Source organism: Cynocephalus volans, chromosome 8, assembly GCF_027409185.1.
Source record: "Cynocephalus volans isolate mCynVol1 chromosome 8, mCynVol1.pri, whole genome shotgun sequence".
NCBI classification, from domain to species: domain Eukaryota; kingdom Metazoa; phylum Chordata; class Mammalia; order Dermoptera; family Cynocephalidae; genus Cynocephalus; species Cynocephalus volans.
In genome coordinates, this window is record NC_084467.1 from 21,139,581 (window position 1) to 21,165,274 (window position 25,694).

Here is a 25,694-nt window from a genome sequence, read left to right on the forward strand (position 1 = left end):
TATAATCCTCCCAACAACCCTCTGATGTGGACTGTTCCTTTTTATTTTATTTATTTTCTTTTTTTTTTACATTTTATTTTTTTAGTAGATGAAGGTACAGAGAAGTGACTTGACTTACCTCACTCAGCTAGTAAGTGGTTGGGCTGAAGTTCATACCCACATGTCTGTCTGATTCCAAAGCCTGTGTGCACGTCCAGGAGACAGCATGGGGCAGGATTTAGGGTTTGGTTTGGAGTAGCATCAACAGCTTTGGAAAGAGCTGGGGAGTTCTGCATGCTGAAGTGTCACAGAGTGAACTGTTGGTCAGGACTAATATCAGTGGCTCCTGTGAATCTAGCCCTATAATAAAGGCTTTTCTTGGAACATCTCTTTTAGCCCTCACCACAACCCTGTGAGTTTGAGACTATCTTATCTCCATTTTAAGGATGAAGAAACTGAGGCTCAGAGAGATTGAAGGGACTTCCTTAAGTAGCAAGTAGGTAGGATTCCAACCAAGATTCGAACCCAGTATTCTCAAACTCCAAAGCCTGTGCCTTGCTGCCCCTCATGAAAACAGCTACTAGTAAGTACTTACCAAGTGCCAGTTCCTTTACTGTACTATTTTTGATCCTTACAACCCTTCAAAGTAGTTTTTATTTGTCTGCTCTTACAGGTGCAACCACAGGCTTACAGGGGTTAAGTAACTTCCTCAAGGACACCAGCTAATAAATGAAAGGGTCAGGATTTGAACCCCAAGCCTGCCTAAGCATGTTTTCTCTCCTCTTTGCCTACTGCCTCGTAGTTCATAGGCCCAGTACTACATGCCTATTACACTGTCCCTGCTCTACAGGGGCATAGTCTAGTTAGAGAGACAATGTACACACATGCAGGCCCATCACAACACAGCATCCAGCAGTGACAAGTGTGTTCAGGTGCTGTGTGCGAGGCCAGAGAGCCCACTGAGGCTGAAGTGGTCAGAGAGGCTGTTGGAGGCTAGGTAGGGCTTGAGCGAGTCCTCGTGAGCAAGGAGAAAGCAGGAAGACCAAAGCTCCAGGGACTTGTCAGGGAAGAGGAGCAGGAGAAAAGCTGGGAAGGGAGGTTGGGCCCCATTGTGGAAGACTCTAAATATCAGGACAAGAAGTTTGTCCTTTGTCTTGCTTCTTTAGGGAAGGCCAGTAAAGGGTTTTGAGTTGGGAAGTGATTTGAAAGAGGTATTTAGAGGAATGTGGCGGTGTGTGCAAGTGGTTGAAAGGCAGAGCCGAGGGGCTGAGAGCGGGGAGTCTTCTGGGGAGGCTGGTGACATGGGCCTGGCTGGTAGTGGAGGTGGAGGGTGAGGAATTATGAAGAAAGAACCTTACCACACCTAGTGACTGGCCAGGCAGGGATGAGGGGAAGGAAGGTGTCTGCAAAGAGACTCCAGACTCAGCTTCTCTGCCTTTGCCACTGTGTGACCTTGGGCAAATCCCCTAACCTCTCTGGGCCTCTCTTTTTCTACTTGTAAACTGAAGGGGTTAGAACAGAGGCAGTCAGCAAAGGGGGACTCATCAAGTATCCACTGTGTGCCATGTATACTTTATGCTCTCCGAGGTTCCTTTCGGCTCTTGGATTGTGACATCAGCAGAGATAAGGAACCAGGCAGGGATAAATAATACCCATTATGGGCCGAGCCTGTGGCGCACTCGGTAGCGTGCTGCGCTAGCAGCGCGGCGACGCTCCCGCCGCAGGTTCGGATCCTATATAGGAATGGCCGGAGCACTCACTGGCTGAGTGCCGGTCACGAAAAAGACAAAAAAAAAAAAAAATAATAATAATACCCATTATGACACTTTAACATTTACAAAAAAGATCTCAAGCCCACGCTTTGGAAACATGGGTTCACATTCTGGTCTACTTCATGCTAGTTGTATGGCCTTGGGCAAGTCTATTAATCTCACTGAACAAGTCTGCACAGCTGTATCATGGTGATGATAGTGATAATCTTACCTTGAGGGGATGTTATCAGAATTAAAGAGATCATGTCTGCAAAGTGCTCAGCAGAAGGTAGGCACTCAGTGAACTGTTCCCTTTCCCATGCCTCTTCCCTTCTCTCAGTAATTCTGTGAGCTAATAATAATAGCTCACACTTCTTAAGCATTTGCTTTATGCCACTTCATGTATATTAATTCACTTAATCCTCACAACAACTCTATGAGGTGGGTACTATGATTATCCCCATTTCAGTGATTGGGGAAACTGAGGCACAAAGAGGGCACATGATTTGTCCAGTCACACCTAGCAAATGGTATCATCAGGAGAAACCCAGCTGGGAGGAAGTGGAGCCAGGATTCATTCACCATTCTGTGCTGTTCCTATTTTACAGATGAATAAACTGAGGCTCAGAGAAGTCTATTTGACTTCGGCTTCACACACAACCAGTTAAGGCGACAAAGCCAGGTTTCAGGGTGTATCTGTTGGCCTCTAAATCCCCAGCCCTTTACCATACTGTCGGTTTTAGGAAGGAAATGCTCAGATGCTTAGTTTCATTTTAAACACGCTGTGGTTGAGGTGATGGTGAAACAACCTAACAGAAGTCTCTTTGGTAGTTGGAGATGTGAGACTGGAGTCTATTTGCTTCACTGATACATGCCGACAATAAATAATCATAGAGGCAAGTGGTCAACCTTGAGCTGTTATCTGGGGAGTTGATCCAGTGGAAGTGATGGCTGGGAATGTGGGTGAAAGCTGGGGATCCCAGGCTGCTGCAGGTGGCTCTGAGACTTCTATCTGAGAAGGAGCCACTGTTCTGGGGACTTTGGTCCTCTCTGGCCTGGAGTACTGAGAGGCTCAATGGGTAGCATATGGGGCTTTGCATATGGCAGACATGGGTTCAGATACCTGCTGTGCCAGCATGCCAGCTGCAGGACCTCCACTAAGTTACATAAACCTTTCTTTTTCTTCTTTCTCTTGTTTTTTTATGGTGGTGTATGTAACAGGCTTATCAAAAATATGCAAATCATAAGTGTTCTGTTTGATGAATGTGCACGAACTGAACACACATAATCAGTGCCCAGATCAAGAAATACTATATTGACCATCATCTCAGGAGTCCCCCTTGTGCTCCTTTCCTATCACTGTCACCCTCCAAGTGTAACCATGATCCTGGTTTCTTTCTTTTTTTTTTCTTTGGTAGCTGGGCAGTATGGGGATCTGACCTTGGTGTTACGTGCTCTAACCAGCTACCAACGAGCTGACCAGCCAACCTCCGTGATCCTGATTTCTAATACCATAGATTACTTTTTCTTGTTTTTGAACATTTTGTGTTCTTATGTGTCTGGTTTCTTCACTTTAACGGTTTATAAAATTCATTCATATTGTGTGTAGTTGAGGATCATTCACTCTCATTGCTGTATAGAATTCCATGGTGTGAATATACTACTTTTTAAAAAGAATCATTCTACTATTGGGACTTTGTGGTAGTTCCAGATTTTGGCTGTTGTGAGAATTGTTGCCGTGAACATTCTTGTACAAGTCTTTTGATGCGTAGTATCTCATGCACGTTTCTTTCAGGTGGATGCCTGGGAGCGGCGTTGCTGGATGTGCATATGTTCAGCTTTGGTAGTTATTGCCAAACAGTTGTCCGAAGTGGTCATATGACATTTCTGGTCACTTTTTTGCCAACACTTGGCATTTTAAATTTTTTTCATTTTAGCTATTCTGGTGCATGTGTAATGTTAGCATACTGATATAATTTGTGTTTCCCTGCTCACTAATGAATGTAAGCACTTTTTCATGTGTTTATTGGCTGTTTGGACAGCCTCTTATGTCTACTTAAGTCTTCTGTCAACATTTGTATTCAATTGTCTGACATTTTCTTACTGACCTATAGGAGTTCTTTTTTATTTTTATTTTTGGCGGCTGGCCCATATGGGGATCTGAACTCTTGACTTTGGTTTTATCAACACCGTGCTCTAACCAACTGAGCTAACTGGCTAGCCCTAGGAGTTCTTTATATATCCTGTATACAAGTCCTTTGTCCTTTGTCAAATAAGCATATTGTAAATATCTTCTACTCTGAAGGTTATCTTTTTCTTTCTTTCTTTCTTTTTTTTTTTTTTAAAGATGACCGGTAAGGGGATCTTAACCCTTGACTTGGTGTTGTCAGCAATGTGCTCAGCCAGTGAGCTAACCGGCCATCCCTATGTAGGATCCGAACCCGTGGCCTTGGTGTTATCAGCACCGCACTCTCCCGAGTGAGCCACGGGCCGGCCCAAAGGTTATCTTTTCATTCATTTAATGATATGTTTATTTTTTAATTTTTTTGGTGGCTGGCTGGTACTGGGATCTGAACCCATGACCCTGATGTTATAAGGCTGCACTCTAACCAGCTGAGCTTACTGGCCAGCCTTAATGATATCTTTAGATCAAGAAAAGTTCTTAATTTTGATATAATGCAGTTTATTTATTTATTTATTTATTTTTAAAAAGATGATTGGTAAGGGGATCTTAACCTTTGTCTTTTCTTTTTTTTTTTTTCCCTGTTTTTTTTTTCGTGACCGGTAAGGGGATCGCAACCCTTGACTTGGTGTTACCGCACCACGCTCAGCCAGTGAGCGCACCGGCCATCCCTATATAGGGATCTGAACCCATGGCCTTGGTGTTATCAGCACCGCACTCCCCCAAGAGATCCACGGGCCGGCCCCTATAATGCAGTTTATCAAGTTGCTTTTTCGTGATTGGCCCCTTTGTGTGTTGTTATAGAAATCTTTGTCTATTCCAGAATCATGAAATATTCTACTTTCTTTAATGCAAAACTTTTGCACTCAGAGTTGCAATCCACCTGGAATTGAATTTTATGTTTGGTGGGAGGCATGGGTGCAGATACATTTTTTTCCCCATTTGTATATCCAGTGGACCCAGTGCCATTTATTGGGAAAAGACCATCTTCCTACACTATACTGCAGTGTTGCCTTTGTCATAAAACACATGTTGGGTCTGCTTCTGGAGTCATTTCTGTTCCATGGACCAGTGTTTGTCCTTTTGCACCAAAACCAGCCTGTCTTAAGTACTATAGCTTTATCATAGGTCTTGATTTGGTATCTGATAGTATAAGTCCTCTAGATTTGTTCTGCAAGATTGCCTTGGCTATTCTTGGCCGGTTCCATTTTCATATGAATTTTAGAATGATTTTGTCAGTTTCCACAAAAAAAAACCTACCAGGGGCTGGCCAGTTAGCTCAGTTGGTTAGATTACAGCCTTGTAACACCAAGGTCAAGGGTTCCAATTCCCATACTGGCCAGTAGCCAAAACAACAACAACAACAAAAAGCTACCAGGATTTTTGACTGGGATTATGTTGAATCTACAGACTAATTTAAGGAGAATAAATCCTTTTATAATATTGAGACTTCTAATCCATGAATATAACATATCTCTGCATTTTTTTCTCTTAAATTTTTTATTATGAAAATTTTCAGCTCATTTGGTTAGAACATGGTGCTAACACTAAGGTCCCTGGTTTGATCCCTCTGTACAGGCCAGCCACCCCCCCCAAAAAATTTTTTTTTTAAATTTTATTTTGTCGATTTCCAATGTGGTTGATTATTGTGCCCCATTACCGAAACCTCCCTCCCTCCTCCCTCTCCGCGCTCCCACCCAACAATGTCCTTTCTGTGTGCTTGTCATGTCAACTTCAAGGAATTGTAATTATTATGTCTTCTTCTCCCCCCCCGGTATTTTTTTCTTTTGTGTGTGTGTGAAATTATTTATTTATTTTTTTCTCCCACCAATAAGTGAGAACATGTGGTATTTCTCTTTCTGTGCCTGACTTGTTTCACTTAATATAATTCTCTCTAGGTCCATCCATGTTGTTGCAAATGGCAGTATTTCATTCGTTTTTATAGCTGAGTAGTATTCCATTGTGTAGATGTACCACATTTTCTGTATCCACTCATCTGATGATGGACATATGGGCAGGTTCCAACTCTTGGCTATTGTAAAGAGTGCTGCAATGAACATTGGGGAACAGGTATACCTTCGACTCGATGATTTCCATTCTTCTGGGTATATTCCCAGCAGTGGGATAGCTGGGTCATATGGCAGATCTATCTGCAATTGTTTGAGGAACCTCCATACCATTTTCCATAAAGGCTGCAACATTTTGCAGTCCCACCAACAATGTATGAGAGTTCTTTTTCCTCCGCAATCTCACCAGCATTTATCATTCAGAGTCTTTTGGATTTTAGCCATCCTAACTGGGGTGAGATGGTATCTCAGTGTAGTTTAGATTTGCATTTGCCGGATGCTGAGTGATGTTGAGCATTTTTTCATATGTCTGTTGGCCATTTGGATATCTTCCTTAGAGAAATGCCTACTTAGCTGTTTTGCCCATTTTTTAATTGGGTTGCTTGTTTTTTTCTTGTAAAGTTGTTTGAGTTCCTTATATATTCTGGATATTAATCCTTTGTCAGATGGATATTTTGCAAATATTTTCTCCCACTCTGTTGGTTGTCTTTTAACTCTGTTAATTGTTTCTTTTGCTGTGCAGAAGCTCTTTAGTTTGATATAATCCCATTTGTTTATTTTTCCTTTGGTTGCCCGTGCTTTTGGAAGTCTGTGTCCAGTCCTATTTCCTGAAGTGTCTCTCCTATGTTTTCTTTAAGAAGTTTTATTGTTTCAGGGTGTATATTTAATTCTTTAATCCATTTTGAGTTGACTTTAGTGTATGGTGAAAGGTATGGGTCTAGTTTCATTCTCCTGCATATGGATATCCAGTTCTCCCACCACCATTTGCTAAAGAGGCAGTCTCTTCCACAGTGTATAGGCTTGGTGCCTTTGTCAAAGATCAGATGGCTGTAGGTGTGTGGGTTGATTTCTGGATTCTCTATTCTATTCCATTGATCGGGGTGTCTGTTTTTATGCCAGTACCATACTGTTTTGGTTATTATAGCTTTGTAGTATAGTTTAAAGTCAGGCAGTGTTATACCTCCAGCTTTATTTTTTTTGCTCAGCGTTGCTTTGGCTATGTGTGGTCTTTTGTTATTCCATATAAATGTCTGGATAGTTCTTTCCATTTCTGAGAAAAATGTCTTTGGAATTTTGATGGGGATTGCATTGAATTTGTATATCACTTTGGGTAGTATGGACATTTTCACTATGTTGATTCTTCCAATCCAAGAGCATGGGATATCTTTCCATCTTCTTGTGTCCTCTAATTTCTCTCAGCCGTGGTTTGTAGTTCTCATTATAGAGATTTTTCTCATCCTTGGTTAACTCAGTTCCTAAGTATTTTATTTTTTTGGTGGCTATTGTAAATGGGCAAGCTTTCTTGATTTCCTTTTCTGCATGTTCACTATTGGAGAATAGAAATGCCACTGATTTTTGTGTGTTGATTTTGTATCCTGCTACTTTGCTAAAATCATTTATCAACTCCAAGAGTTTTTTTGTAGAGACTTTAGGCTGTTCAATATATAGGATCATGTCATCTGCAAACAGGGACAGTTTGACTTCATCTTTTCCAATCTGGATGCCCTTTATTTCTTTCTCTTCTCTGATTGCTCTGGCTAGTACTTCCAACACTATGTTGAATAGGAGTGGTGAGAGTGGGCATCCTTGTCTAGTTCCTGTTCTTAAAGGAAAAGCTTTCAGCTTTTCCCCATTCAGGATGATATTGGCAGTGGGTTTATCATATATGGCTTTAATTATGTTGAGATACTTTCCATCTATACTTAACTTAGAGAGGGTCTTTGTCATGAATGAATGTTGAATTTTATCAAATGCTTTTTCATCATCTATAGAGATGATCATATGGTCCTTGTGTTTGATTTTATTAATATGGTGTATCACATTTATTGATTTGCATATGTTTTTTATTTATTTATTTATTTTATTTATTTATTTTTTAAAATTTTTTAAAAGATGACCGGTAAGGGGATCTTAACCCTTGACTTGGTGTTGTCAGCACCACGCTCACCCAGTGAGCAACTGGCCATCCCTATATGGGATCCAAACCCGTGGCCTTGGTGTTATCAGCACCACACTCTCCCGAGTGAGCCATGGGCCGGCCCCTGATTTGCATATGTTGAACCAACCTTGCATCCCTGGGATGAATCCCACTTGATCGTGGTAAATAATTTTATGTATGTGTTGCTGTACTCTGTTTGCTAGTATTTTAGTGAGGATTTTTGCATCTATATTCATCAAGGATATCAGCCTGTAGTTTTCTTTTTTGGTTATATCTTTACCTGGTTTTGGTATCAGGATGATGTTTGCTTCATAGAATGAGTTTGGGAGATTAGCATCTGTTTCAATCTTTTGGAATAGTTTGTAAAGAATTGGTGTCAATTCCTCTTTGAATGTTTAGTAAAATTCTGCTGTGAATCCATCTGGTCCTGGGCTTTTCGTTGTTGGGAGCCTTCTGATAACAGCTTCAATCTCCTTTATTGTTATTGGTCTGTTCAGATTTTCTACGTCTTCATGGCTCAGTTTTGGGAGCTTGTGTGTGTCCAGAAATTTATCCATTTCCTCCAGATTTTCAAATTTGTTGGCGTTTAGTTGTTTATAGTAGTCTCGAATGATTCCTTGTATTTCAGATGAATCAGTTGTAATATCACCTTTTTCATTTCTCATCTTTGTTATTTGAATCTCTTCTTTTTTTTTTTGTTAGCCAGGCTAATGGTTTGTCAATTTTATTTATCTTTTCAAAAAACCACCTTTTGATTCATTGATCTTTTCTATTGCTTTTTGGGTTTCAGTTTCATTAAGTTCTGCTCTGATCTTAATGATTTCTTTCCGTCTGCTGACTTTAGGTATGGATTGTTCTTGTTTTTCTAGTTTTTTAAGGTGAAGTGTTAAGTTGTTCACTTGCCATCTTTCCATTCTTCTGAGGTGAGCATTTAATGCAATAAATTTCCCCCTTAGTACTGCTTTTGCAGTATCCCACAGGTTTTGGTATGATGTATCATTATTTTCATAAGTTTCAATAAGTTTTTTGATTTCCTGCTTGATTTCTTCTTGGACCCATATGTCATTAAGTAGAATGCTGTTTAATTTCCATATGTTTGTATAGTTTCCAGAATTTCGTTTGTTATTGATTTCTAGTTTTAATCCATTTTGGTCTGAGAAAATACATGGTATAATTCCAATTTTTCTGAATTTGTTGAGACTCGATTTGTGACCTAATATGTGATCTATCCTGGAGAATGATCCATGTGCTGATGAGAAGAGTGAATATTCTGAGGTTGTTGGATGGAATGTTCTGTAGATATCTGCCAAGTCCAATTGTTTAGATCTTGTGTTTCTCTGCTGATTCTTTGCCTAAATGATCTGTCCAATATTGACAGTGGGGTGTTCAGGTCCCCTGCTATTATGGTATTAGTGTCTATTTTCTTCTTTAGGTCTATTAGAGTTTGTTTTATAAATCTGGCTGCTCCAACATTGGGTGCGTATATATTTATGATTGTTATGTCTTCTTGATGGATCAATCCTTTTATCATTATGTAGTGTCCCTCATTGTCTCTTTTTATGGTTTTTAGTTTAAAGTCTACTTTGTCAGATATAAGAATAGCTACTCCAGCTCATTTTTCTTTTCTGTTTGCATGGTAAATCTTTTTCCATCCTTTCACTCTTAGTCTATGTGAGTCTTTATGGGTGAGGTGGGTCTCTTGAAGGCAGCATATAGTTGGGTCCTCCTTTTTAATCCAGTCAGCCAGTCTGTGTCTTTTGATTGGGGAATTTAAGCCTTTTACATTGAGTTGTTATTGAAAAGTGTTGATTTATTCCTAGCATTTTATTGATTATTGTTTGGTTGTCTTAGGTGTCTTTTATTCCTTGCTTTCTGATTTACTGTTTGTTTTCTGTGTTTGTTGGTTCCTTGGGTTGTAGATAGCCTTTTGGTTTGTGTGTTTACTTTTCATGATTGCCATTTTTCTTATACTAGTGGGTTTTGATTTTTCTTGGGTTTTTATGGCAGTGGTAGTTATTTTTCAGGAACCAAACCCAGTACTCCCTTGAGAATTTCTTATAAGGGTGGTTGTGTGGTGGTGAACTCCCGCAGTTTTTGTTTGTTTGAGAAATATACTATTTGCCCTTCATTTCGGAAGGATAGCCTTGCAGGGTAGAGTATTCTTGGCTGTCAGTCTCTGTCTTTTAGTATTTTGAACATATCATCCCATTCCTTTCTGGCTTTTAGGGTTTGTGATGAAAAGCCTAATGTTAGCCTGATTGGGGCTCCCTTATAGGTGATTTGATGCTTCTCTCTTGCAGCTTTTAAGATTCTCTCTTTGTCTTTGAGTTTTGCCAATTTGACTATAACATGTCTTGGAGAAGACCTTTTTGGGTTGAATACATTTGGAGATCGTTGAGCTTCCTGGATCTGAAGATCTGTGATTTTTCTTATGCCTGGGAAGTTTTCTGCCACTATTTTGTTGAATATGTTTTCAATGCAATCTCCTTTTTCCTCCCCTTCTGGAATACCCATGACTCGGGTATTTGAGAGCTCAGATATTGATATCTCTCTCAGATTTTCTTCAATGCCTTTGATTCTTTTTTCTTTCTTTTTTTTTTTTTTTTTGTCTGCCTGTGTTATTTCAAACAGCCCATCTTCAAGTTCAGAGGGTCTCTCTGAAACTTCCACAAGCCTGCTGGTAAAACTCTCTGTTGTGTTTTTTATTTTGCTGAATCACTTCTTCAGTTTGGCAAGTTATGCTACATTTTTTTTCAGGGCATTGATTTCCTTGTAGATTTCTTCTGTCAGGTCCTGTATGCCTTTCCTCGTTTCATCATGATGTCTAGCTGAGTTTTTTTGTATCTCATTCAGTTTCCTTAGAATTATCACTCGAAATTCCTTGTCAGTCATTTCAAGGGCTTCTTGTTCTATAGGATCTAGAGCTTGAGAGTTATTACCCTTTGGTGGTGTACTTTCTTGATTTTTCATATTTCTGGTATCTTTTCTTTGATGTTTATTCTTTCACGGTCCACAGGTTTGACCCTATTGACTGACTAAGATGTTGCTGTGGTTGCCAATTTGGTATGGCTACCTCAGTGACTGCTCAGTTGGCCACTAGCCTTGCGTGTGTGGTTCCCTCAGGTCTTGGGCCTCTCTGGGGAGCCACCTGTCTCGTCAGCTTGGACTCTGCCAGGCTGCTGGATCACGGGGCAGTACCGCAGGGTGTGTGGTCTCTGCTGAGCTTCCACCTCCCGTGCTGGACTTCTCCCTGTTCTGTGCACTCTGGGCCGGGCTGCTGGGATGCACGGAGGCACCGCAGAGCGTGTGGTCTCTGTGGAGCTTCCCCTTCCCTTGCTGGATGTCTCCCTGCTCCGCACGCGGTAGGCCGGGCTTGGGATGGAGCCGGGTGGCGGTGGTGAAGCCTACCTGCTGCTGGATTGTGCAGCGGCAGCCCCCCCACAGGGTGTGTGGACTCTATGGAGCTTCTTTCTCCCCTGCTGGACATCTCTGTGGTCCGTACGCATTGGGCCGGGCTGCTGGATTGCGCGGCAGCGGTGTGGTCCCTGTGGAGTTCCCGCCTCCCTTGCCAGATGTCTCCCTGCTCTGAGTGCACTAGGCCATGCTGCGAATGGAGCCGGGTGCCTGTGGTGAAGCCTACCTGCTGGTTCACGCAGTGGCGGCCCCACAGGGTGTGTGGTTTCTTTTCTTTTTTCTTTTTTTTTTTTTTTTTGGTCTTTTTCATGACTGGCACTCAGCCAGTGAGTGCACTGGCCATTCCTGTATAGGATCCGAACCCACGACGGGAGTGTTGCTGCACTCCCAGTGCAGCACTCTCCCGAGTGCGCCACGGGCTCTGCCCCTAGGGTGTGTGGTTTCTGCCGAACCTCCGCCTCCCCTGCCGGACGTCTCCCCACTCTGTGCTCACTGGGCTGGACTGGGAATGGAGCTGGGTGGCGGCGGTGAAGCTTATCTGCTGCATCATGCGACGGCAGCCCTGCAGGGCATGTGGTCTCCGTGGAGCTTCTGCCTCCCCTGCTGGACGTCTCCCCATTCTGTATGCACTTGATGTTATGTTTTTATAGTTTAGATCGGTTGATTTGTGGGAGAGAATGACGCTAGGGACCGTCTATTCCGCCATCTTGACCGCAAGTCCAAAAATTTTTTTTTTTTTTTAAAAAGAAAAATTTCAAGGCCGGCCCGTGGCTCACTCGGTAGAGTGCGGTGCTGATAACACCAAGGCCACGGGTTCGGATCCTATATAGGGATGGCCGGTTTGCTCACTGGCTGAGCATGGTGCTGACAACACCAAGCCAAGGGTTGAGATCCCCTTACCGGTCATCTTTTAAAAAAAATAAAAATAAAATTAAATTAAATTAAATTAAAAAAAAAAAAAAGAAAAATTTCAAACATACAGAAAAGTGAGAATTATAGTATAAAGAATGATTGATTATACATTCACCATCTAGATTCAATACTTAATAGTGTGCTTTATGTATATATATTTCTATTATAATTTTTTATGAAATGGTCTTATAGTAAATTACAGACGTTATATATATTTTTTTGTTTTCTTTTTTCTTTTTTCTTAGTTTTTTCAATTTTTAAATTATAGACATTATAGATACTGTACCCATAAATATTTCAACATGTATCTTCAAAATCTAAGGACAGTCTCCTATGTAATCACAATTCTATTATTGTACCTAGGAAAGTGAATAGTTCCCTAATTTTTAATCGATAGTCAAATTTCTCCGATTGAGGGCTGACTGGTTAGCTCAGTTTAGAGCACACCATTATAACACCAAGGTCTTGGGTTCAGATCCCTGTACAGGCCAGCCGCCAAAAAAAAATTTCCCCAATCGCCTTCCATATGTCTTTTGTTGCTGTGTTTTGCTTTATCTTCCAAAACAAGATCCATTCAAGGATCATGTATTGTATTTGTTCATGTCTCCTAAATCTCTTTTAGTTTAGAACCATCTCTTCTAAGTGACATTGACTTTTGTTAGAGATCAGGCCAGAGGTCTTGTAGATGTCCCATGTTCTGAATCTGATTGTTTCCTCATAGGATTATTTACTTTGTTCCTCTATTTCCTAAACCTCCTGTGAACTGGAACTTAGGTCTGGGCTTGATTAGATGCAGATAAACCTCACTAAGCCTTGCTGGGGTCTCCTTCTCTGATAGCCCTTCTTAGAGCTGTGGAAGGCCAGCTGGTGTGTGAGCAGGTATGAGGTTTTAGCATAGTGCCTGGCACGTAGGAAGTCTCAGGATGTGGTAGCAGCTCTTAATATTTGTCCCTGCCTTAGGCCAGACATTTTCCCCAACATTTGTTCCTGAGAAAGTTTCCCTGAGGCTTCTCCCTTCTGGCCAGGCAGCAGTAGCTCCCCACTTGCTGGGGCTTCTGGCCCCGGGCTGCCTTGGCCACCCCCCACCTTTCTCTCCTCCCACCCACAGACAACACAGGCAGTTCCACGTACCGGCCGCCCCCGCGGACCCGGGAGGTGATGATCAATGGGCAGATGGTGAAGCTGAAGTACTGCTTCACCTGCAAGATGTTTCGGCCGCCCCGGACCTCACACTGCAGTGTCTGCGACAACTGTGTGGGTGAGTGGGAGGCAGCAGGGAGGGATGCAGGGATTCCTAGGAGAGACTGAATCCTGGGGACAAGGGGCATGCCAGAGGGTGGGGTGGGCAGTGTCTGAAATATCCGGGGGTGGGCAGGAAGTCTGGTTTCACCCAGATGTGCCCTGACTGAGGAGGGTTCAGGGGTAGGGGTTCTGCGTGTGACCAGTGGTGTCTTGGCTTCAGCTCAGGATTGGTTGATTCCTTCCCCTAGCTCTGAAGTGTGCCGCAGACACAGAGAGGCCTTAAAACCTTCTCCTAGGCTGTAGCCTGGTCCTGAGTAGGTCCAAGTTTCTAGGAACCAGAGACTGGAGCAATAACACTCAGATATGTTTAGGCCAGAAAGAGAATGATGTACTATCCAGTGTCCCAGGGCCAGCTATAATGAAAGACTTTGATCTATTCCCAGGGTTTGGGATGGACAAGAATCTGGGAACAGAGGAGTTTAAACCGGTGAGGTGGAGAGGACATGACCAGGGCTGGAAGCTAGGCTCCTGACTCACAACTGCAGTGGTTGTTTTGTCCCCTCTCCCTGCTCTCCAGAGGCCATGCAGCTTTGATAGGGAAAAGGTGGTCCCCTGGGAGGGTGTCATAAGGGAAACGCTGTGTGAGAGGACTCAGGTGAGCTGAGCCACAGTGACTATGCACAGTTCCCAAGGCAGTGAGCTCATCATGCTAGCTCAGCACTACCTGAGCAAGAGAATAGCGAGGAACACCCCATGACGGCAAGCAGTGAAGTGGGTGACTCGGTGGGTGTCATTCATTCCTGAGAATCTGCCCCACCCGTCCCTTGCAAAGGGTGCTGGCCTTGGCATGAGGCTTGCAATGGGCTTGTGACCCACATTCCCACAGAGACTTTCCTCACCAGTCTGGGTGTGACCCACCCCCGGGGCCACAGTGCTGCTATGAGTTCAGCCCTCTGACCTGGCCTCTGATGCCAGCTCCCATGAGTTACATAGCAGCCCAGCCCCTCCCTGGGCCTCCAGTCCTAGAGCAAGGGACAGGAGTCATTGGCTGTTGGCATGTGGCTGGGATAGTAGGTCAGGCAACAAGTACTTTTTGTAGGTCTTTGTACCAGGTGCAGCATTGGACCCTGGGGATTCAGGCTGATATAGGCTGCTCCTCTTGGAGCTTAGGATCAGGCAGGGGTCATTGGCCAATCCAGTAATTATAAATTAGGATGTAGATACACATGGGCAAAGTGCTGCAAAAGAGAAGTGATGAGGCAGATAACAGGGGACCTTCACTTAGTTTGGGGTTGGAGGGGACTTTCACAAGTAAGTGACTTTGCAGCTGAGACAGGTAAAGAGACAAGAAGGTGTCAGGTAGTGGGAACCAGTGCACAAAGCATCAGAAGCAGGCTGTGTCCAGGGGCCTGGAAGTCAGCTGATGTGGAGAGAGTGGAGGGACTGGCAAAGCCCACCCATGGGTGTGCCTCTGAGCACTTGTGCTGGTTGCAGGCCACACCCAAACTAACCCGTCTCCCCTTGCCCTTTTCCAGAACGGTTTGACCATCATTGCCCTTGGGTGGGCAACTGTGTGGGGAGACGGAACTACCGCTTCTTCTACGCGTTTATTCTCTCCCTGTCATTCCTGACAGCCTTCATCTTTGCCTGCGTGGTCACCCACCTGACACTGCGTGAGTTGAGGGAGTGGGAGGGGCTGGCCAGCAGGCTCAGCCAGGTCAAGGGGCTGTGCTTGCCGCCCCTCTGAACTGTGTCCTCTCCTGTCTTTCTCCCCAGGCTCTCAGGGAAGCAACTTCCTCTCCACTCTGAAGGAGACACCAGCAAGATATCCTTTGTCAGCTAGTGGATACCCCAGTGGGAACTGAGGCCCCTTTACTGGGGCAAGTCCCTATGCTTCCTTATAAACAGAGGGGAGCGTTATAGAGCCTGCATTTGTCCTCTGGACTCCAACAGCTGCTTCTCTTCATACCCAGGCTAGAGCTGATCCTAAATGGGGCATTGTGGGGCTGGGGTGGCTGAGAACTCTCGAGAGGGACAATCCCTGTCTTCAGGGGCCTAGAAGAGAGTGTGTCCCTTATGGCACCAAGCTCCCTGGACCGTGTCTGCCATCCATCGCCCTGATCTTGTCTTGCTCTTGTGGGGGCTACTGACCCCTCCTTGGGGCCCAGGCAGTGATCCTGCTGAGAAGTGGTGACTGGGCCAAAAGAAGGTTCCAGAACTTATCACCTCTCTGGGGAAATAGTTCCATGGAAGGATAGTGAAGGCAAGCTTCCAGGACCCGGGGAGGCTCCCCACCCTCCACCCTGCGTGGGTCCTTGACTGCCCCTCACCGTGCTGGAGTTGGTCATCTGCTTCTTCTCCATCTGGTCCATCCTGGGCCTCTCAGGGTTTCACACTTACCTCGTCGCCTCCAACCTGACAACAAACGAAGATGTGAGTAAGGCTGGAGCAATCCTTCGTTCCTGGGCAGGATCCTCGGAACGAGGCGGGCTGAGGGAGCCTGGGGCAGCAAGTGTGGTCCTGATGGGCCGACTGCTGGGGAAACATGGGCCTCCAGACGACGGCCAGTGCTCGACGTGTGGCCTGGGAGAGCCCCACATGCTTCAGCCCCACCATGCACAACCCCAAGGCTCCCAAATTGCTTTTCTCCACAGCCCAAGACAGCACTCACATCCTACACTCATTATGTCTGGTCAGCACCTGACCCCTTAAGAGTTCTTTCAGCTGCCATCATCTCTTTGGGCCCTTTTGCCAACCCTGAGGCAGAAGGAACAGGGGTGCTTTTTCTCCACTCAATAGCTGAAGGACATGCCCCAGGGTCACATGGCTGGGAAGGGGCAGAGCCAGGGCTGGTGCCCAGAAGTCGTGGCCATGTTCTTTCTGCCTCCAGGCTGTAGAGCTGTGACTGTTCTTAGGGTGTCCCTGAAGCATCCTTATTGAGGGGGCAGCCAGGACAGGACAGTGGGGCTCCATTGACCCTCCTTACCTGCTGTCTTGCAGACCACCACCAAGAAACATTGTTTGAGCACCCACTGTGTGCCCAGCCCTGGGCCAGACCTGACCTCTCCTCCCCATCCTCAAAACAATAAAAAAGCAAACAAGAGCATCTGTTCCAGGGCCTGCAACCTGGTACTGATCACAGACCATCGTCCACCAGAAAATACACTCCGTGACCTTAGCCTCTCACTTAAGGAAACAAGACTTACACATGACAGGGTATCGTGTGCTGGGTGATTGGCAAGAGCAGAAATGCCATCAGCCAGCATCTCTCACAGTGGTTTCTTTGGTGCTGATTCTTCAGGATATTACCAGGGATGAAACAAAAAGGAGTGCTATAGCCAAAAAGTATAGAAAACTCTGGGTTAAAGTCAAGCAGGTTTTTTCTGCTAAACTCCTCCATGCCTCCATGACTTCACAGAGCTCAAGAGGGTCAAGATTTCATTTAATGCTCCAACTATGGTACCTGAGGATTACTAGTATTGTCTCTATTTTTCAAATGAAGATTGGGACTCAGAGAAGTGGTGATCTCTCCAGAGTCCTATAGCTAGTGAGTGACAGGGCCGGAGTTCACTGCCAGCACCCTGAGCCCTGTGCCCTTATGCTACCCTTCCTGTTAGGTGGCTGGCCAGGGAAGGAGTTTCCTCCGGAGAATTCTCTTCAGCTCTGCTCTGTCTTCTCTCTTGGTTGGGGTCTCCTAATCTCTGTGGCCCACCCCACCGCCCATCCAGCAGCCCACCACATCCCCTCCAATAGTCTAACCAGAGTTGGTTTCAGAATTGGCCGGCTTTCCCCAGCCTCTAGACCTTCCTCCTAGAAAAGTGAAGCAAAAGGAGGTACCTGACCCAGGCCTCCTACCTGCTTGCAGATCAAAGGCTCGTGGTCCAGCAAGAGGGGCGGTGAGGCCTCTGTCAACCCCTACAGCCATAAAAGTATTATCACCAACTGCTGCGCTGTGCTCTGCGGCCCCCTACCTCCCAGGTAAGCCAGGGGATGCAGGAGAGAAGTCTTGGCATTGGGCCCAGCTAGTGGGGACGGCCCTGTGAGTCTACACCTTTCCAAGAGGTTCTGAATATCAGCAGACCTCCCCACATCACAAATGCCTGTGTCTGCCATCCCCTGCTGAATGTGCTTGGGGCATGTGTCATGTAAAGGAATTCTGTGGAGAGCTATAATTTGTAATCACATTTGCTCATTGTAGAAAAGGTACAAAATATAGGGAAGAAGAAGATTAGATATTACATGTAAGCCTGATCCCCAGGGGTACCACAGTGGATGTCTGGCTACACTTGCTGGCGGGGACTATGTGGGACCTCCATTCCCTGGCAGGAGGGAGCCCTAGTGGCTCAGTCCTACTGGGAAACTCCCTGTCCATCCTGACACCAGAGGGTGCCAGAGCTCCAGAATGGGAATTAAATTGCTGTGGACACTGCTGGGACAAGTCTTCCCCACACAGTCGTCCCCCAACCCCACCCAGTATTCCTGTCACCTACCCTGCCTGGGGGGGAAGGGACAATAGGAATCTCACTATCTCCAAATGCCTGTTCATCCTTGCATTCCCCTCACCTGCAGCCTGGCTTCTTGGCAGCCACACAGATGGGGGCCAGTTTGAATTAACAGTGAATAAATTCTGTAGCCAAAAGCCAGGTGCCCAGAGGGCAGAGAGGAGTCCTTCTAGAAGGGAAAGTTATTTTATTTATTTAATTTTTAAATTTTTTTTGGCGGCTGGCCAGTACTGCAATCTCGAACCCTTGACCTTGGTATTATAACACCACACTCTAACTGACTGAGCCATCTGGCCAGCCTAGAAGGGAAAGGTCTTGAGCTTCCAAATGGAGAGCAGCTCTCCTTCCTCAGCCTTTCTAGGACTGGATCTTTCCTTGGCCAGGAGATGGATTCTGCCATCCGATCCCTGGCCTGGAGCTTTGGTGTTGGGCAGAGCCCTCATGTGTCACCCCCTTGTATTTTGGAAGCCTGATTGACCGGAGAGGATTTGTGCAGTCTGACACCGTGGTGCCCTCGCCCATCAGAAGTGATGAGCCAGCCTGCAGAGCCAAGCCTGATGCCAGTATGGTAGGAGGCCACCCCTGAACAGGGCTCACTACTTGCCACCTGCTGGCCTGTCCACCCTCTGCACCCACCTGCCGCCCTCCACGCCTGCCGGGACCCTTCCCATTCCATCTGAGGGAGGCAGAGCTGCCAAAGACTCCAGTCTTTTCGTATTTATTTCCCACCCTGCGTGGCTTTCCCCGAACTGTTCCTTGGCTGTACTCTCTGCTCCCCAAACCCAGGTCCCACAGCCTTGGGCCTTAGGTCCCCTTAGCTGATGAGTGGCAGGAGTGAAAGGAGAGGCCAGAACCTCTGCAGGCCACTAAGGGGACCATGCCAGGGTGAGCCCTGTGTGAGTGAGGGCATGAACTGAGCATGAGGCCTCCCAGTTGGGGGACCTGCCTGGGGCCCTCAGGATGAAGCGGGACTGATGAGCCATCGGCTCTGGACAGTGGCTATGGGAGAGGAAGCCTCGGTGGGCTGCTTTGGTTTGTGAGCTCCTTCATTCTCTTTGTAATGAACATTGTTCTTTTTTTCTTTTCTTATGGAATTGGCCAATAGGTTAGAGCTGGGCTTCCAGTAGAAAAGGCAAGGTTGGGGGTGGGTGGGGGGAGCCTGTCAGAGGAAGCTAAACCAGCCAGCCAGGCACCCAGAACCTCAGCTCTTGTACGACTCCTGGGCAGCACAGTAGGAAGTGGAGGCCTTGCCCTCCCCCTGCCCAGGGAGGGCTCTCTAAGGGATCCCAGCCTGCCCCCCGCCACCTGTCTCCCAAGTTGGGTCTAGGGATGGGTGGGTTATGCTCATGCTGGCAATACTTGAAATGGGTTTATTAATGCTGGATATTTTGCACACTTTTATAGACATCTTTTCTACGTAGCCTTTTTTAAATGGAAGAAGAAAGAAGTCAACCACATTGCTATCTGTTTAGTGCCAGGTGAAGGGTTATCAGAAGGCTAGTTGGTTTTATTAAATTTATTACAAGAGACCTTCTGCTGTGAGTGAGTGCGTGTGTGTGTGTGCGTGTGTGTGTTCATGCGTGCCCTTGTACGAATGTGGCTGGCTCCCACATCCCCTGGGCTGCTTCCTTCCTTCCCCCCATCCCCCTTGGGTATCAGGAACAGCCTGAGCCGTGGGGACAAGGAGCATATGCATTGATCACAAGACACCCCTGGGCTCCCACTAGGGCTCAGCCTCCATCCTCTTATCTTTCCTTCCTCCATGGACTTCAGACAACCAGCAGTGGGGGACTCTGCCACCCCACCCCACCCCTGCCACCCAGCCCCCAGGTTAGGCTTCCAGCTGGGACCTGCCCAGACAGGCTGAGGCTGGGCGTGATGGGTGGGGTGATGGCTATGGGGAGTGGCTGCCACCCTATAAGCCACACACCCTCTTCCAAGCTCTGAGTATGGGACCCAGTGCCAGGGACTATAGGACAAGGTGTTTCTGTTAATTGGGGGCCTCCATCCAGAGAAAGAAGGAAGGAACAGGGTGGACTAAGAGGCAAGTGAAGATTGGCCTAAATTGGGGCCAGAAACTCAGAGGATGTTTCTCCTCTGCTGGGACCTGTAGTTTCTTACCAAAATAGAGAATTGTCCCTTGATCACCCTTCTTGGCCCTTCAAGTGGGCTGAAGCCCTTGGAAAGTAACATAGGAAGTCCCTGGATATTGCCCTTCCTCACCCCAGAGGCTAGTGGGTCATAGAGCTAGGAAGTGCCAGCCACAAAGGGTCCCCTCTGGGAGAAACAGCTTGCCCCAGCCTCAGGGCCCTGGGCCATTGCAGTGGCCCTGGGAGGTGGGGAGGAAGCTGGCTAGAGGAGGGGGTTCCCACCTGCCTTTTATTTAAGCCAGTATTCTTTGTTCCTGCTTGTAATAAAACTTTTGTTTTTAAGAGCTGATTTGCTTTGGTTTGGTTTTTGTTTGCTTTACCTTTGCTGAGGTCCAGCTGGCAGCCCTCTGTTCTTTCAGTCCAACTTGGTTCTTTCTGGGGAGATAGAGAGAAGGCAGGCAACCCAGTGATCTGGCTAAAGTCTCCTCACTTGGCCAGAGCTCTGTCTGCTGGAGGCAGAGCAGAGAGGGCTGCAGCCCCCGGAAATGTGAGAAGAGGCCATCCTGTCCCTTCGTTGTCCCCTCCTGTTTCCCCTACCTCGGGGGCTTGGAGACCCCCAAGTTCTTCCCTGCTGCCTTCCCACTCTGATCCCCAGAGTGACTGTTCAGCTAAGAAAATGTTTGAGGAAGTAGATTCCAGTTTGAGAGTTGGAGCCTCCCTGGCCACCATCCCCACCTGGGCAGCAGGGCCCAACCATATAACTCATAACCCTGGCCCACCTCTCTGGTATCTCCCCCAGGAGGACACCTGTCAGGATTTTGCCATCTCCTGCACAGCCTGAGGGCCGGGCGCTACCAGGCCTCTTTGCAGAGGGTTAGCTGGTAAGACTGTATCTCCCCTGTCGGCCAGCACTGCCCGCCCCTCACACTCCATCTCATCCTCATTGCATGCCTCGCCGACCCCATGGGGCCCATTCATCTGTTGGTGTGCAGTGTGGTGTGTGTGCTGGCGGTGGTAGGGGCCCCAGGGCTCCCCGCTAAGCAGAAGGATCGGGAGGTGGAGCAGGGCTAAGAGCCCAGTCTCGTTCTGGACTGAGGAAGTAGCTTCGTGCAGAGCAGCTCTCCACCTGGAAGAGGAGGTGAAGGGTGAGGTTGGGGAGAGACTGGGGTACCTGCTCTGAGGTGCTTGGGCCTGTTCTGGTAGTGTCCTGGTGTGCAGGGGCCCTCAGTCACTACCACTCCTGCGTCCTGGCTCTCTGTCCCTGCCGAGCTTCCTCTCACCTGCCCGTTTTCTCTCCTGCTTTGTCGCCTGCTGCCCGAGCCTTGGCCCTTCTCTGGGGGAGAGGCAGCTGCTGTGGCAGCACCTGTCCCACCGCCAGGGCCCCTGCAGGCCGCCTCTCCCCTCCCCTCCCAATCCTGCTAATCCTCTCTCTTCTCCTTCTTTGCTGTCCTGCCGGGGATCTCCAGTGTGTGCGGGGGCTTAAGGACCTCCTGAGGACCGCTGCTCTCTGCTTCTCCAGGAGTGACCTGGGGGGAGCCAGCCGCCCGGCACCTCCACCTGCCTAGCCTGTGGCGTGTCTGCCACCATCTGTGCCTACAGGGTCTGCCCCCAGCCTGCCCTTCATGTGTGCTCTCTAGGGCCCCCCAGCGGGGGCAGGGGCTGGCCTCTTTGCCCCCACCCCACTCCATGCTGGCCAGAGTGCAGAAAGCCATAACACAGCTGTCAGCACAATGTAGTACTATGCTAAACCCTCCCCTCCTCCGCCTTCCTGCCCCTTCCCCACATTTGTGAGGTGTCAAGATTCTTAAGGAATCTTGCCTTCCAGCCTGCTCCCGCCCCCCCCAATCAGGTAGAGCCATAGTCAAGCTAAGCAGGTTTCTTCAGGAGCCGTCTGGGGTGTTGATGGTTGATGACGCTGCTGAACGAGTTTGGTGACTGTTCTAAGCACAATTGGCTTGACACTGTTCTCACGGGCCCCCTCCACCCTACCTCCCCACTCCCCCAGCAGGCAGGATTCGAGGAGGGTGCTTGTATCCTTGGCTCCAGGCACTGAGGGGCTGAGCTAGCTAGCCCCATGTTCTCCAGAGGAACTAAAAGAGACCGGGTCAGGCCTCGGAAAATCAGCGGAGCCCAGGGAGGGGGGTGCTTGTCTGCTATCATGTACCTTTTTTAACCAAAATAAAGATTCCCCTCTTCTTGCCATATCCTTGGCTGTCTGATGCCGCCTTTACTTGGGGGTCTGTGGTGGGTGTGCAGAACATCTGGCTTACCCTCGCGTCCAGCTTGTTCCAGCTGGTCAGTGCTGCTCTGGAGACTTACGAGAGGCACAACGAAGCCAGAAGGGACATGGGAAGAGTGGCCAACGTCCTTTTCACTCTGCCCCTCCAGAACTCCTGGTCTCAATTCCAGAGACCACCAAGCCTTAGCTGACCTCTGAACTCTGAAAGGTCCCAGCCCAGGCAGAGACAGAGGGTTTAAATCCAGTCTGGGACTGTCACACCCCTGAACTGAGCCCAGCCCAGGGTAACAATCTCATGGAAACCTCTTTCCTCAGCTGCCGCCCCACATTGAGACACACGCATACACACTGTACTAAGAGCTAAAAAAATAATTACCGCTACCATTTAGCAAGGGCTTGCCCAGTGCCAGGTCCGTTTTCTCATCTTAAGCTATGAGGAAGGTGATGTCAGCCCTTTTACAGATGAGGGACTGAGAGGCTCAGGGAAGGTACAGGAGCTGCCCAAGGTGACCCAGCTGGTAAAGCAGCAAATCCAGGATTGGAGGCTGGTCTCCACCCCAGCCTCTGTTCCATCTGCACTACCCAAGGAAGGAATACAGCTGCAGGAGGATGGGATCTCAGAGAAACCCTAAAATTGGACATCATAGCTGGTATGGGGCTTAGAGATGGTGAGGGCCAGCTTCCTCGTACTGATGGGCAAACTGCAGACCGAAGACATGAAGGGACCTGTCCAAGGCCTCATAACAGAGCTGGGATGCAGTCCTACTCCCTGACCTCATTCCATTCTCTTTCCATAAATTCCATACTGTCTCCTAGACTGGGCTGGCTTAGGAGATGTGGGATACTCTAAATGGTAGTGCCTCGAGGAGAAAAAGACTCAGAACAGCTGAATCACTTAGAAATACACTAATAGCCCTTCCCAAAGGCAATTAGTAGAGTGAGCTCTTGGCTAGATAACTGGACTCTTATTCATAACTAACCAAGGAAGAAGGTGCTAGAGCCTCCTCTGGTCACCTATTTAGTTTGATCATTCAAAGACTGAAAATTTTCCTAGGAAGTTCTTCCTGGAATCTAACCAGAGTCCTTCCTGCTGTAGCCAGGGCCCTGTCCTCTGTTCTCAGTGGAGGAAGAGAGCAACTGGTTGCTGCCTTCTCTATGTCAGGACCCTTCAAAGCCTGTTATTACCAGCTAGGAAGGACAGGTTGACTGTGGGCCCGGAGGCCTTGAGCCTGCTGGTAGGATGGATGTTCTGCAGAAAGGTGAGGAGGTAGAAGGCGGGATGAGGAAAGCCCCTTTGGGCTGCAGCCCCAGCGTCTATCCTGCTGACTCAGGTGGCTGACTGTGGAGCTCCATGCCCTGCCAGGGCCTGCTGCCTCCTGCCCACATGGGCTCCTGGACTTGGGAAATGGAAGCCTGGAGGCAAAGGGAGGTACCTGAGACAGGAACTGAGTCAGGAACAACAGGCCAGAGCGGGCAAGAGGTGTCAGGCAGCCTGGCTCCCAGATTCACGCTGAGCTCCAGAAGGGGAGGAGGAGGAGGAGTAAAGGGGCTTCCTTGCTCTTGCTCAGGGCTGTGCTGAGGGCATTGAGGCCCTGGTGTGAACCACCACCAGGTCCCCTGGCCTAAATGGTGGGAAGAGAATGTTCCTTCCCTGGATTCAGAAGAAGCTCTAGAATTGCTCAGCCTGCCAGGCTCTGCCTTCCAGTTCCCAGTGTCCTGGGATCTCCAGCTTTTCCCCAGGACTTGGGGAAGCTCAGGCTGGATGACTAGTGCAAAGGAAGGTCCTTGAAGGTCCAGGGCTTGCTGAGGCCAGAGGAATGTCCTAGGTGGAGAGGGAAGCCTCTGGGCAAACTCTACCCTCTTTTCTCCCCTGTGGATACTCAGCTGGGCAAGGTCTGGTCTTTGGCATTTCCTCATTTCATAGAACCAAGCTCTATGTTAGAGCTTTGTGTGTATGTGTTTATAATAATAAAGATGTTTGGTTTTCTCACATGATAATAATAGTTACCATCCACTCTACTAAGTGCTTTCCTTTAACTCATTTAATCCTCACAACATGCTCCATTTTATACCTATAGGAACAGAGGCTTGCAGAGGTTAAGACACTTGACCAAGGCCACACCACTTATAAGAATTTTTTTTTTTTTGGCAGCTGGCCAGTACAGGAATCCAAACCCTTGACAGCTTGAATTCAGGTAGTCTGATCCCAAAGACACTAGGCTGTACTATTCTATCTCTCATAGAAAAATTGAGGGCTGGCCTGTGGCTCACTCAGGAGAGTGTGGTGCTGGTAACACCAAGGCCATGGGTGCGGATCCCATATAGGGATGGCCAGTTAGCTCACTTAGGAGAGCGTGGTGCTGACAACACCAAGTCAAGGGTTAAGATCCCCTTACCCGTCATCTTTTAAAAAAGAAAAGAAAAGAAAAGAAAAATAATATATATTCACCATTAGTAACTTGGAGAGAATAGGAAAATCAGATGGAAAAAAAAGTCACCTTGAGTCTCACTATCTAAAGATACCCTCTATAAATTGGTATTTTAGTGTAGTTCCTTCCATAGTTTTCTGTCAGTGCTCCAATTTGAGCAAAGCCTTTGTGATGTCAAGCTTAAAATCCCTTCTGCTTCCTTGGAACCTGTGGCATTAGCCCAGGCATGGTCTACTCTTCCTTGTGGCAAAGAGGCAGATCTCATCTTTGGTCCTCAGAGTTCTGGCCTAAGCCTTCATCCAGGAGGGCAAGGTGAGTATTCAGACACTCAGAGGAACCAGGGGAGACACAGGCCTGTGAAATAGTCCTGGCTAAAGGATTAGACTGGCTGAATCCCAGTGAGTGGAGCCCCAGCCCTGAGCCCCATCTAGTCTTTAGCTTGGGGTGAGGCAGATAAGCAGGAACCCATCTTTATAGGCTCCGTGCCAACACCCTTAGGTGAAAGTCTTGGTGAAACTCGAGGACTAGGTTCCAGCAAACAGGGACAGAAGGTTGGCAATGAAGAGGTCTCCATCTCTGAGGCCTCTGCCAGGAGTCAGAGGTGGGGCCATGGCCAAAGGGAAGGGTCAGGGAAACTTCTGAGAGACAGGCTAGGGGAGGCATGGCTCAGCTGGGATTGCTGCCCCATAAATCTAAATGGTATGTGTCACTGCCACCTCCTTTTCCTCAGCCCTGTCTCTCTCCCCAGGTTGCTAGCGTCCCCCCTGGGGGACCAAACTGGACTGAGCACCCAGGTGGCCTGCTTCCCAGCCTCTGACAGAGGGCAGGCTGAGTCAGGCAGGAAAGTGGGACAGCCAGGGAGCTGGGCCCCCACCCTCCGTGAGCCCCGCTGATACATGATGGCAGACGGCTTGGAGGGGGCAGGTGACCTGGTGTGGAGAGCTAGTGG

At 47.5% G+C, this 25,694-nt stretch overlaps 1 protein-coding gene across 1 annotated transcript in view; it reads left to right on the forward strand.

The window, feature by feature from the left end:
- ZDHHC18 (zinc finger DHHC-type palmitoyltransferase 18) overlaps positions 1–20,424 on the forward strand; it is a 32,760-nt gene extending 12,336 nt beyond the window's left edge. Inside the window, exons 3-8 of the mRNA XM_063104542.1 lie at positions 13,352–13,501; positions 15,021–15,158; positions 15,262–15,310; positions 15,816–15,918; positions 17,351–17,463; positions 18,456–20,424. Coding sequence (XP_062960612.1) covers positions 13,352–13,501; positions 15,021–15,158; positions 15,262–15,310; positions 15,816–15,918; positions 17,351–17,463; positions 18,456–18,573 — 671 coding nt within the window. The 3' untranslated portion in view covers positions 18,574–20,424. The remainder of the gene's footprint in view (positions 1–13,351; positions 13,502–15,020; positions 15,159–15,261; positions 15,311–15,815; positions 15,919–17,350; positions 17,464–18,455) is intronic.
- The last annotated feature ends 5,270 nt before the right edge of the window (positions 20,425–25,694 follow it).